At 31.4% G+C, this 14,281-nt stretch overlaps 1 protein-coding gene across 3 annotated transcripts in view; it reads right to left on the bottom strand.

Annotated features, from left to right (window-relative positions):
• The window catches only part of LOC140777556 (cleavage and polyadenylation specificity factor subunit 3-II), a 35,938-nt gene extending 22,586 nt beyond the window's left edge, over nucleotides 1-13,352 (bottom strand). Inside the window, exons 1-4 of one of the 3 annotated variants that reach the window (XM_073121746.1) lie at nucleotides 13,242-13,352; nucleotides 12,889-13,074; nucleotides 12,285-12,357; nucleotides 178-295 (exon numbers count right to left, since the gene is read on the bottom strand). In XM_073121746.1, coding sequence (XP_072977847.1) covers nucleotides 178-295; nucleotides 12,285-12,357; nucleotides 12,889-13,074; nucleotides 13,242-13,255 — 391 coding nt within the window. In that variant the 5' untranslated portion in view covers nucleotides 13,256-13,352. Of the gene's footprint in view, nucleotides 1-177; nucleotides 296-12,284; nucleotides 12,358-12,888; nucleotides 13,075-13,241 lie in introns of those variants that run through there. The other 2 variants (XM_073121745.1, XM_073121747.1) reach the window with 2 other exon arrangements.
• Nucleotides 13,353-14,281: the final 929 nt, after the last annotated feature.

Genomic DNA, 14,281 nt, shown 5'->3' on the forward strand with positions numbered 1-14,281 from the left:
ATCTAATAGGAAGTCCAGGAAGTTACCACAATGCAAAAGGATCCATAAATATTAGAAAGGAAAAAAAAGGCCAATTAAGCAGTAAATCCAACTCCACAACCTATGCATTCCACAAATGGTTGACAGTTGTTTGCTACAACAAATGAAGATTTGAAACAAAAGAAAACTGGCAATTACCTTTTTTCATACATTCTACAATATGAGCATAACTAAATTGCTCTTCCTCTCCTCTCCGTTCGACCATAACTTTTCGGTAATCTTCTAACATTAATGGGGCCAAAGCCTTAGTTGGATACTGCTTTAAAATAACAAAGAAAAAGCATTATCATGGATATAACTTATCAAGCAAGGTGTAATTTCCAAACTTCAACCCAAAAGATAAGGACAAAGGTAAGAAAAAGAATATTATCCTAAACAAATATATAAATTATGATATATTGCTACATAAACATCTCTTGATGTGCAAAAGGATGTGAAATGGCAGTGACAGACTCCGAAATTAAGCACTCATTTAAAATGACAGCAACAAAAAAGCATCGAAGTTTCATTGTTCACTAAAAATGCCTCACTTGCTCATTGTTTGCAGTCACATGACCCATTAATTTTCATCCGCATTTGCAATTAGCAACTTACTGGGAACACCAGCTTATTTGCCCATTCAATAAGACCTTTCAAGGCATTATCGGTAGGAAACTTGTGGCCGCTTTTCTATCCAACAACAAGAATTCAACTAAAATAAGGCATTATCAGGAATAAAAAAACTAAAAGAGATAACAACATAAAGCAAAAGGAGATAAATAGGCCTTCTAATCTTGAAGAATTATCAGAAAAAAGATAAAAAGTTAATACATGAGATCTAATCACTTCTCATTAATTTCATTTGTAACAATAAACAATAGAATAAAGTATTAGAAAAAGAATATAAGTGCTACAAAATAATAGCGCAAAAATAGACTACTAAACAAGCAAAGATAAGAAGAGTACAACAAACTAACACTAAGAAATACAGTTGATACTTGATACAGTAAGAAATTACAAGTTAACTATGAACACACTGTGCAAGGACAGAAATTTCAGACAAAACCATAAATTAATGAAAATGAGAGAACACGAGAAAAAAATTTAGATAATTTAAAGGACAGCAGAAAAGAATAAAAGAAACTAAAACAAAAGGGAAACACAGGTAGAGTTCAAAAAGAAGGTAAAAGAATATGCAAAACAAGGAGGCACGAGGCACAAAACAAAATATAATTACACAGAAAATGTGAAGCAGAAGACAACTGAAAGAATATATTTACAAGAAACAGAAGAAAATGAGACATGAAAGGAAAGGAATCAAAGAACAAGAAGTACATTTACTCGGTTAAAACATTAAAGCTTGAAAATTTAACAAACAAGTATGAAATAGAACCAAATTTCAAAACAAATTAAAACATAGAAGAAAAGAGTTTGATATATGCCGGTCCAAAAAAAAAGAAGAAGATTTTTAACGAAGGTAGGGCAAAGACAGATATTAAGTATAATCCACAAAAAGAATCAGATCACATAATGCAAAATGGCAGGCAAGATAAAAATAGATGAAAGGAAAGAAAAGAGAAAGAAATTAGAAAAACAGATAACTAGTAAAAGAATAATTAAAAAAATTAAGGAAAAAGGGAGGGCAAAAGAAAACAATAAAACACTAAAATTAGGGATGGCAAAACTTAACCTGACCCAATTACCCGGCTCTTAATCAGGTTTGGATTTGGTATAATCGGGTTCAGGTCGTAAACGGGTTAACCCGTCTAACCCATTTAACTATACGGGTCGGATCGGGTCATATATATATATATATATATATATATATATATATATATATATATATATAATCCTACACCTAACCTAACTCCACCATTCTCCCCACTCTCCCTCAAACATCAGCCGCCTCACTCATCTCCCACATCTTCGCCTCACCCTTCTCCCACTCTCTTAGAAAGCCAACTCCTTCCCCCACAGCCGCCTCCATCAAGCAAATTGTGTCCGATGCAGTCACTTCGAAAAAGATCCCCAGCGCCACCACCGATGCCCTCCACTTCTTCTTTCACGACTGCTTCTCTGACTAATGCGATGCCTCTGTCCTCATCTTCAGGGTACCACTGCAACCGTGCCTAAAGCGACGACGACATCAACCTCATTGTCCGTTCCCGCAGGCACTGCAATGTAAAGTCATGTTGTCTGTTACTACATCTCGCCCCCTTCCTCTTTAATTTTATGCAAAATTCCATTACCTGATCTTTAACCTTTCCCCATCTGATTGGAAAAAAGAAGTTAAAGAGAGAGATAGAAAGAGAGAATTAAAGTGATGCCTCCTCCAACTGGTGGTGGTGGAAGAAGTAGCAATAGCAGCACTATCTCCACTCTTCTTAAAGTTGTCCACTCTATTGGTGCATCCAATCTCTTCTTCAACCACATCTATGGTTAGTCTCACCCTCTTCTACACTAATGCCCCTTGCTCTTCATGGTCTGTCTATTGTTTATTTTGCTTTGATGGTCTTCTAGATATATGGAAGGTGGGATCTGTTTCTTGCTAGATCTTCATCTATATGATTCTTCTTTGTTGGTCATGTTTTTCTCCAAATAATCAGCTGTCTTATGAAAATAGACCCATCAAACTGAATGCTTGTCATAGATTTTAATTGGCATTAGAATTTCCTTATTATAGAGTTAGTTGGTTGTTTACCCTTGATTCTAAAATTTAAGAAGCTACTACAGGAATAAAAGGAGTATTGAAGATGGCATTACATTAATTCTTCCCTCCAGTTCTGTACAGTACAAGCTGAAATATACAATTTCAGTACATGGTCCCAATGAAAGACAATGAAATTACTTGATTATGGCCTAATGCAATAGAAACATGAGCCTTAGAATGCAATAGAATGTATAGTATAAAATGAGTAGAACCCTTTAAGACTCAAATGAGGAGAAGGGGAAAGCCTTTTATCCTTAGATTATTTTTGGAAATAACCTATTTTATTAAAATTCAAAAATATAACAATAGTCAAGTAGAAACATTATTTAACAGATAATATGATTGAATACATTCATTAATCGGCAATAGTTCGATAATTAAAACTAATACCTAGTTGAACGTAGTTAATCTAAATATGTTTTTATTTCATTTTTATCTAATTTAAAGGAATTTGGCATAGTAAATTTTGTTTTTATATCATTTTTATCATGCTGAAATTTTAGTTAAAAATTATAAAATTTGGGTACAAATCAACTAATCTGTAGTTTATCCGATGTTTTCATATGGTAATTTTGACCCAATTTGAATGAGTTTGATCTTACTTTTAAATTTTCAAATTTCCCTCTATTTCTTACATTTTAAAGAGTATATCTCATAGACATAGTACTAAAATACTAGATCTATATAGAAAGACTTTTAAAATAATAGATCTAGCAAATATAAGCTAGATTTATCATTTGCATACCCCAAATTAGTTTTTTTAATCGTAAAACAAAATACAAAATTAAAAAAAAATTGTGCTGACCAACATGGGTGGCACAAGACTGTGCCTATTCGGCATGCACTTGTGCTAGTCGGCACACTCAGTTATGAACCAGATGTGAAAAGATCTGTTTGTAGGATGATCCAAAGATTTTTATGGGTAGTAAACTTAGAAGTATCATATCTAATGGATTTAGAATAAAGTGGATCGGAGATCCGGATAGAATGTTATTGTTAATATTGTGAAGCAAGGAAAAAAAATGAAGGTATAAAACTACTATTAAATATATGCTTCTTACCCATAGAAGTTTCAGATATAACTATATAAGCCGATAACATCTTTCATACATATACATGGCGTGTTAGAACTTAAAAGTACAAGTGATCTAAGTAGAATTTTGATATTGAGAAGTTCAGTGGATAATTATGAGGGCTATATGTGAACTCGTCGATCCTATTATTGCCTATATTGGAGTTTAATTGTTGGATTTCTTTAGGTCTCTGTATTTTTTAGCTTCGCCACTTGTCTTCCTCAACTTTGTGTCCTGGAAAAGGGAAAAGGCTTCCACTGACTTCTTTTTGGTGAATTAATTTGATAAGTTATTTGTAGGATTTATGGATTATTGAATTTTTAGTTTGGCCTCTTCTATTTCAGGTCCTAGAAGACATTTGAAGGCTTTGCACCTCGATGCGAGCATTAACAGGAAATACCTTAACTATCTCAATTTGCTAGTACCATTATAATTTAATCATCTTAGTTATTTATACTCTCTTTTGTTTTTTTTTTTCAGGGCCGTGATCTTGGATAATAAAACAGAGGGCTCAATGTTATTATTTATTTCAAATTATTTATAATTTGTAATATATTATCAACTTAATATTGCATGTTGGATGTTGGTGATTGAATTGTGAATTTAAAATTATGTTAGATTTATTGTGATTGCCACATGATTATTAGATTTGAAAGTTGAAACTTAAAACTAAAATTAATATTTAGACTTATTTACTTAATGTTGGTTATTGGTGGTTGAATTGGTGTATGAATTTAGTTTGAATAGAATTTATGGTTGAATATTGCTATTTTTGTGTTGTATAAGTTTTGAGTTAAAAAGTGGTTATTTTGTTTATATAATAGACTATATATATTGGGTAAATTTATAAATATTAATTTTTATATACAGTAAATTTAAATGGTGTTGTGTTAAACGGGTTAACGTGTTGTATTAAACAGGTTATTATGTCGTGTTAACACAACCTATTTAATAAATAGGTTACGTGTTGTGTTAACGGGTCATGTTAACATGACCCATTTAATGTGTCGTATTAACGGGTCGTGTTAACACGACCCATCTATTAAATGGGTTATGTGGGTCGTGTCGTGTTACCCGTTTAATAAACGGGTCGTGTTCGTGTCTACTAAATACAACCCGTTTAATAATCGGGTCGTATTTGTGTTAAAATGAATCTGACTCGACCCAAATCTAACCCAACCCGAACCCACTTAACACGACCCGATTGCCACCCCTAACTAAAATAACCTAGACAGATATTAAAAACTAGTAAATTCAAATAAATAGTAACACAAAAGGAAAAAAAAGAAATAATATAGAGGGACAAAGATGGACAACATCATTTAATTCAATAACTCAAACATCAATTTTCATCGGTAATAGAAATTAGCAAATATAGAATATCCAGCAAAACTGGAAGAAAATGTTATAATCAAAGTAAGAGAATAACAACGGAAAGGTCAAGTAGTATGGAATGAATTTATGAATGATCTGGACAGCTAATAAATTTATACACAAAAAAAGGAAATAAAATTAAAAATTAACACAGCAGTAAGTGATCCCTAGAATAGTGACCAGACAACGGAAAAGTAAAGCAAATTTAACCAGAAAAAACAATGACCAGTGAGAACAATAGTTACCAACAAAAGTTACAAAGAAATGATGTTATGAATGCATCCACACATAGAGAACAAAAAAAAAAAACAGACCACCAAAAGGAAAGAAATGAGAAAGAAAGAAAGAAAGAAAGAGAAATTTATATTAAAAAATCACAAATAAAAAAACAAGTAAAAAGAATAGATGGAAAAATAGAGGTTGAAATCATAACAAAAGAAAATAATTAATAGACAAAAGGAAACAAACATAAATAAAAATGTTTAAAAATCAATAGATACAAGATAAATAATTGAATAGAACAATAGAAGTAGAAACCAAAAGATTAAAAAAGAGATCAAAAGAGAAAATAATGCTTAGAAGTGAATGGAATATATTTAAACATGAGTTTAGTAAACGCACAAAAAGCGACTGCCCAAAAAAAAATGTATAAAAAAGAGCAAAAGAAACATACATAAAGAGAAAAAGGGACATTTGGTTCCATATATTTATAGATGCTGCATATGCAACTCTAATGACAAATAAGAGCAAAAACCTTATTTTCTTCCTTCTTTTCATCACACTCAAGATTGAGAAACTGTGTTTTGACATCCACTTGATTTAAGTGGATGCCAAGATGATGAATATAAACCCAACTTAGCACTTGGGAGACTGACTTTTCATATTGCACATATGATGAATGCATGCAGCTTTTTCAAGTACATGAAACCAAACAACCCCGAAGTGGAAGATAGATGAATCATTAAAATAGAAGAAGTTTCAAGAAATTTTGAATGAAAATCATACATACATTGATATAAAACATAACATAAAAATAGAAGAGAAATGCAAAAAAAGAAAAAAAAATCCAAAGGAAGGAAAATATGGAACAAAAAAAATCAAAAACAAATACAACAAAAGAAAAAAACCTGAAGATGATTAAAGGATAGCATCAAAACGAATGAGAGAAGCTCAATAACACATGAAAATAAAGAGATAGATAGATAGAAAGAAAGTAATGAAAGTAATTACTTTTCACTTAATTCAAGCATAAAAAAATCAATCAATTAGCAATCTCAAAAGATTGTAAAAAGATAATATAGAATTTTGTAAACAGAACAAGTATTAATCAATGAAAATTCATGAAGCTTGAAATTAAACACGAATGGAAAAATTGACCCACAAAAGGAGAATAGATAAAGATGGAAAGAAAATGATAACAAGAGTAAGGTAAATGCCAAATGGAAAATAAAATATGATAAAAAAATGTTGGAAGGAAAATAATACATAAGCACCAAAGAAAAAAGAGAACAAAATAAGAAAATAACGGACAATAAATTGGTTAAAAAAAGAGAAATAAAGAAATAAAATAGCTTTAGAAATCTAAAAGAACTAAAATATGTTAGAGAAGAGAGAACATTACAATTCAAACCACCAATTGATGTCTCAATGTGAGTAGCCACCAAAATGATCAACAAGAGAAGACAGTCTTATACAAAATAAAAGATCGGATTAGTATTGAGTGGTACAGAATTGGTGAAAAATTAAGATTAAAAGAGTAATAATAGGACAACAAATTAGTGAAAAATTAAGTAAAGTGAGAAAATGATAAATCAAGAAAAAAAATAAGTTAAATAAAAAAAATTAAAAATAGAAAAGCAATAAAATATGTACAAAAAAGCACATATGAAATATAACAAATGTAACCATAGCACCAAACGATATGAACAATTAAATTTATACAATAGTTATTATCATATCCACAACAAAAAATATTTCAAAAATAACCAAAAAAAAGGAAATTTATAAAGAAAAAATAAGAAAACTATAAATTGCAAAAGAAATAAATAAAGACTTAAAAGAAAAATGAAAACAAAAAATTATACAAAATAAAAAAATAACAATAACAAAAAGTGAGGTATAAAATCAAGCAAAAAGAATAACGTAAAATTAAAATTAAGAAAAGTGAGAAAATGATGAATCAAGAAAAAATAACTTGAATAAAAAAATGATATAGCAAATGAATAAAATATGTAAAAAAAAGCACATATAAAACATAACAAATGTAACCATAGCACCAACCTATATAAGCAATTAAATACAATAGTTATTATCATATACACAACAAAACATATTTCAAAAATAACAAAAAAAGAGTAACTTATAAAGAAAAAAATAAGAAAATTATAAGTTGCAAAAAAAATAAATAAAGACTTAAAATGAAAATGAGTGAAAAAATTATGCAAAAGAGACAAAATAACAAACAACAAAAATTAAGGTATAGAATGAAGCAAAAAAGGATAAAGTAAAATAAAATATTAAGTAAAGTTTAGAAATGATAAATCAAGAAAAAAAAAATAAGTTGAATAAAAAATGGATAGCAAAGCAATAAAATATGTACAAAAAAGCACATATTAAATATAACAAATGTAATCATAGCACAAAACGCTATGAGCAATTAAATTTATATAATAATTATTATCATATCCACAACAAAAAATATTTCAAAAAGAATAAGAAACGAGAAAACTAATAAAGAAAAAATAATAAAACTATAAATTGCAAAAGAAATAAATAAAAACTTAAAAGAAAAAATAAGGGAAAATTTTTACAAAATAGGGAAAATAACAGTAACAAAAAGTGAGATATAAAATCAAGCAAAAAATATTAAGTAAAATGAAAAATTAAGAAAAGTGAGAAAATGATAAATCAAGAAAAAAATAAGTTGAATAAAAAGTTATCATAGCAAAGTAATAAATATGTAAAAAAATAATTAATTAATTAAAATGAAAATGAGAGAAAAAATTATGCAAAAAAATAAATAACAAAAAACAAAAATTAAGGTATAGAATCAAGCATAAAAGGATAAAAGGAACATGAAAATACAAGCTAAAGATCTCTCTCAAACATCAAATAACTTTATAAGTAAATAATAATCATTCAACAACATTAACATACATAAAATTAAAAATTTCAGAGAAAATGAAATGATATCAAAAGGAAAAAATATGAAAATGATAAAGGACTACAGTAAGAAAAAAATAAAAGCAGAAAACAGTAAACCAGAAAAAGAAAAAGAGGAAAAAGGAAGGAAAAGAGAGCAATCTTCATTTACAAGTAATTCTAACATCCAATTTCAGTTATTAATAGAACTGTTATAAGAACTGAAATAAGTCCAATAAATTATAGAGTCCAACAAACAAATTATAAGAACTGAAAAAATGAAGTAAAAAATAATACATAATCAAGTTAAGCTAAAAGGCTGTTACATCAGGAAATAAGTCCAATAAACTAAGAAATGTCAAAGCAGTATAAGTGTATAACAAGTAGATCGTCCCAGATGTAAGAAAAAAATTGTACAAAGTCAAGCCAGAATCTGCTAAGAAAAGGTAAGTACAATTAAGCAATGAAAATTATTCACCCAAGTACAGAATAAAAATATTCACATCTTTAGAACAAAAAAAATATTTCAAAGAGAACAAGAAAAAAAATTATAAAACCAAGACAAAAATATAAAACAGCCCATAAGTTGCAAAAGAAACAAAAAAGAATAGAAGAACGACAAGGGTAGGGATTAAATGAAAGGAAAAGAATGCAAAAGGGCAAGGAATTAAGAGACAACCAAAAGAAAAACACAAAGTCAAATCATAACATGCAACAATATTTTAATCGGACAGAAAAGTTCAGACACAAATTGAATGAAAGGATCATACGAGAAAAATCTTAGCATATAAAGAAATGAAAGGAAAAACTAAAACATGAAAAATTGATATATCAGCAAAGAGAAGAAGAAAACAAGGCTTTTCAGCATAATGCAATCCAAAAGGAAACATTGCAAAAAGGAAACTAACAACAAATTTGAATAAAAATATCATGCTATCAAAACGAATGAAAGTAAATGATTCCACTATAAATTTACCAAAGGACCATAGTATTTTAGAGAAAAAGAGAAAAGAAAAAGAAAATCGAATAATACAAGGGAAGTACACAAAAAGCAAAAGAAAATCCCATAAAGAACCAAATAGCAAGCTAGAGATCTTTATTCCTCAAACATCAAATAACAATCATTCAACAACACTAACATACATTAGAATCAATGATTGAAAAGCGAAAAAGGCAGCCGCCATGGCTAGGTAGCACACCGGCCACCCCGCCATTCTGCCTAGCGCTCGTGGAAGGCAATCTGCCGCCTTGGCGGCCCACCTGAGCGCTAAGGCGCTCAGGCGGCCCATGTGGCCCGATAAGGTGGGCTGGCTTTTCGGCCCACCAACTAGCCTTATCGGGTTTTTATAACAAATCAAATATCCACTAAAAATAATCGACTCATTAACCATTAAATAAAAAGTTAAAACTTTTCTCTCTCTCTCTCTCACTATGCCCCTCTCTCTCGTTGCACTCCTTTTTAAATCCCTAAATCCCTAATCCTATCATCTCCTGCTTCTCCCTTCCACGACCAACGGCAGCGAGCGACGAGGCAACTGAGGTGGTGGCTTGCCGCAACGACAACGAAGCGGACAGTGGTGGCTTGCCGCAACGTCCTCTCCGACTCTCCCTTCCACGATCGGCGGCAGAGGTATGGGCCACTATCCTCTTTCCCCCCCTCTCTCTCTCACTCAGTCACTCTCTCACAATCTCACACACACTCTCTCACTCCTCTCACTCCTCTCACAGTCTCACGCTCTGTCTGACTGTCTTTGTTTCTAACATTTCAATTAGAGAAGTAATTATCTACTAATCTATTGAATGTTTCTATTTCCGATGAATGATTTTTCTCTGTTTCTGTTACTTAAGATTGTTAATTACTTAATTCAAAAATTAATTCAATAATTATCTGATAATATGCTTTTCTCTATTTCTTATTACTTAATTCCTCTAGTAAATTCAGAAATTAAGATTATTAATTACTTAATATTCTCTATTTTTGTAGAATGTTTTTTTTGAAGGAAAATGTGTTATTGTTAAATGTTAATCACTTAATCTGTTGATTAACAGTGAGTTAACTTTTAGTGTTAATCTATTTTTGACATTTCTGTTGAATTAGTGTTATTCAGTATTTTAGTTTAGTGCACTATGAAAATTTTTGTATATACTATATTGGTTACAACTTACATATAAGTATATAATATATATTATATATTTGTATATATGTTTATTTTTGTTTATATTAAAAATGCTAGACTGCCTTGTCACCGGCCTTCCACCTAGGCGCTAGGCGGTGGGGCTTGCCACCCACAACCGCCTTTTAAAACATTGATCAGGATAAAACATATTTAGAGACTGAAAAAAATTCTAAAATAAGAGACAAACTAAAGCAGAATCTATCTAAAGAAATAGAATTCTATAAAGAAGCAATGCATTTAGATATATCAGTTTCTTTATATGTGTCAAAAAAAACCAATAAGAATAAATCTCGAGCATTCCAAAAGCCACGCTACATCCACCACACAAATTATGGTTTAATTCAATTTACGTCTAATTCCAACAAATCAATAGCGGCTTGCACATAAGTTGAGGAAATATGAAAAGGATCTACAAGACAAATAAATCTCTATAGGAAGTTACTTTCAAAATTTTAAATGCCAGGCTTTGGCTTGCCTAATAACAATTGTGAGTAAAAAATATGATTTGATGAGCATCAAGTTGCAGTCATATTTTCATACTTTATTATGTTAGGATGAAATATTTATGCATATATTTGGTTTTGGAAAAAGGGCAATTACTTAGTTGCAAAAACTCCTTCTCCAAACAAATCGCCAGTAATCATCTGGCTAAGTATGATTGACATTTTAGAAAATCTGAAAACTTTTATGAGCCAAGCTTTTATAACCGACATTTTAGCATTCTTATAATCTTCAACAGATTCCAACTTTCAAGCCAGAAAATATGAAAAATATACTACCATGAATTCAATCAACACATGTGACCTAAATAATATAATATATTGTTCCTGAAATACAGATTTACTGGGGTGAAAATCCCATGAACCCAAAACTAACAGAATCAAAATTAAAACAAAAGACAAGACGAAAAACATAATTTTAAACTATGCAATTACGCAATACTTGTTATTATGTAATGAACTGGACTTTATAAATAAAGATGATATTCAGCTCTGCACACATTACAAAATACAAATTTAGCTGACAATTAACATTCATAAAAAGTTTTACACTAAATACATGTGACATATCACTGTGATCTTCATACACCAAGCACTGTGGCACATGAACAGTAAATCAATAACATCAAAAGTTAGCTAACAGCAGATATGAAACAGCAAAAGGCACTGGTTATTCAAACCATCCTTGCCTATATCATTGTTCTTATTCTTAGTATCAAGCAATGTGAATACATGAACAGTATATGAATATCAACAAAGTTATCTAACTGCAGAAACGAAATTAGCTAAAGGTACAGGTAATTTGAATCATCCCTGCCTTTATCATTGTTCTTGTTTTTAGTGTCAAGCAATGTGGATACTAGAACAGTAAATCAATAAAGAGCAAAGTTATCTAACTGCATAAATGAAAGTAGCTAAAGATCCTGGTTATTCGAATCATCCTTGCCTCTATCATTGTTCTTATTTTTAGTATCAAGTGATTATATGAATGGTAAACCAATAATGACAAATTTTTCTAACTGTATAAATGAAACTAGCTAAAAGTTAATTGAATCATCCTTCCCGATATCATTGTTTTCTTATTTGTAGTATCATACTTTTGTTCTCAGAGCAAGACTACTAGTAGTCTAGTACAAATACTGCTACTGTGAATGGAAGGATAAAGGTTTTAGGAGAGGGTAAATGCCATGACATCAACAGGATTATAAGAAAACTTCTCATGGTCAATTGCAACGTTGCAAAACATAAACAACTAATATCAGAAAAGGTAAGAAAAAACAAATAATCCCACCGTCATGTAAATGGGCCCCTGATACCCGCAGACCTCTGTAAAGTAAGGAAGGGCTCCAACATGATCCAGATGGCTGACAAACAATAACTACCCAAATCAACAAACCAAGAGGAGAAATAGTTATAAGTTTATAATTAATACAAATATTTGGAGCACCAAAATATGTGCTTGGTAAACTTGTTATATCAACTTGAAAATGCTAGGGAATTCATGAAGGCAAAGGAGCCAACTGATGCGAAGGTGTTCGGTCCAATTCATAGTATAAACACTCTTCTTACAAGTGAAAAGATGGTCAATCTTTTCTTGATTTCTCCTAACCAAATGATTCTTCAAATATCTAGATAATCAAAATAAAAAGAACACAACAAGATTGTCTCAGTAGTTCAAATAGTCCTCTCGCAATTGTTAGTTTCTGATCTTCTTGTTTTCGCTACACTACGATGTTGCCAAATGCAACCGTAGCAGGTCAACTCGTAGGTCAAATTTCTGAATATGTTGTTAATATATTATTGTATGCAAATAAGAACTAGCTATGTGAATTATTATAAAGGTCAAACAAATCAAGAGGAGGCTAAAGAAACAGAACGATAATAATAAACTTTACAAATGGGTGATGACGATGCATGTGAGAGCAGAGTCGAAGTCTCCTGTCCCCGAGATGAGAGAGAAGTCCGGATAGCGTCTGCCATCAAGATAACCCATGTGCATACCGCAGTCGAACATGATTCTCTTTCCACCGATCGAGACCACGACGCAGCTTTTACCGACCTCCTGTCCCGCTCCTGAGCGACTTCAGGCATTAGGGTTTGATCAACAACAGATTAAAGAAGAACCGAGAGCGGAAGGAGGAGAGATTGTCTTCTTGGAAACCCTAGCAAATGGTTTCGCTACGAGGAAGAAGATACATAGAACAAGGCATCCGCAATAGTAAGGGTTTCGCTACGAGGAAGAAGATACCTAGAACAAGGCATTCGATTGCCATTAATGGAGGCTTCTTGGAAACCCTAAGGAAGGTACAGCGACGAGGAAGACGGGAGCGTCTCCGAGAAAGCGAGAGTGGAGACGAATAGGACTGACAGCCATCGGCGATTATTTATATAGGGACGAATTCTCGGAAGCTCGTGCCACGTGCCCTCATCATATTATTTGACCGTTACAGGAATTCTTTCTTCGTTCCCTTCGAATGACACATGATTTCTTATTGCCGTTGATCTCTGAGGGGCTTCTAATCTGAGCCGCCCAAAGTATTGATTTGCTTTTCCCTTTCCCGAGTGGCAGTAGGATTTCTTTACCGCCGCTGGATCGGGGAGAGATTTAATCTAAGCCGCTGGATTGTTTACTGGACTCGGTCAAGGCCCAATACTTCATGGCTGAATTGGAAATATTAGGCCCAATCCATTTTGCCAAAGTTTAACTTGTAAATATATATCCATACACACGTCTTATCTCAATTTTTTAATCTTACTATGTGTACATTACAAGAGTGCTGAGAGGTGCAAATAATTAAAGTTAGTAAACTTCACTATTATTCTATTATGAGTTAATTAATAATACGGGTATATTCAACCATGATGAATTTTATTCTATTAAAATAAGTAAGAAATTAATAACATCTTACATTAAATACCAATGCCGCTAACATTTAAAACTAGGTATCCTCGTACAACAACATGAGCAATTAGTTTACTAAGTTCAATTGTGATAAACTTGTGACCCTATGTTGAGAAACATTGCTCTCTTTATAATTTAGTGAATGTTCTTTAATTATATACTCATCGCATTTATTCAGAGAGCCAGCCAGATCATTTTAAGAGGCACAAGTTTACCAGGTAACACATTCAGATTTTGCTAGTTCTATCCTAATTCATAATCGTGTCAAACAATATCCAAATTCTCGGGCTTTAAAACATTCAGGCCCATCATGAGCCCACCACGGTTTCTATTTGCTCACATGTACAAGAAAATCATAATTGCCGAAAAGGCTTTCGAGTTTATCA

This window comes from Typha angustifolia, chromosome 15 (genome assembly GCF_048772165.1).
Source record: "Typha angustifolia cultivar Huaian chromosome 15, ASM4877216v1, whole genome shotgun sequence".
In the NCBI taxonomy this organism is placed as follows: Eukaryota; Viridiplantae; Streptophyta; class Magnoliopsida; order Poales; family Typhaceae; genus Typha; species Typha angustifolia.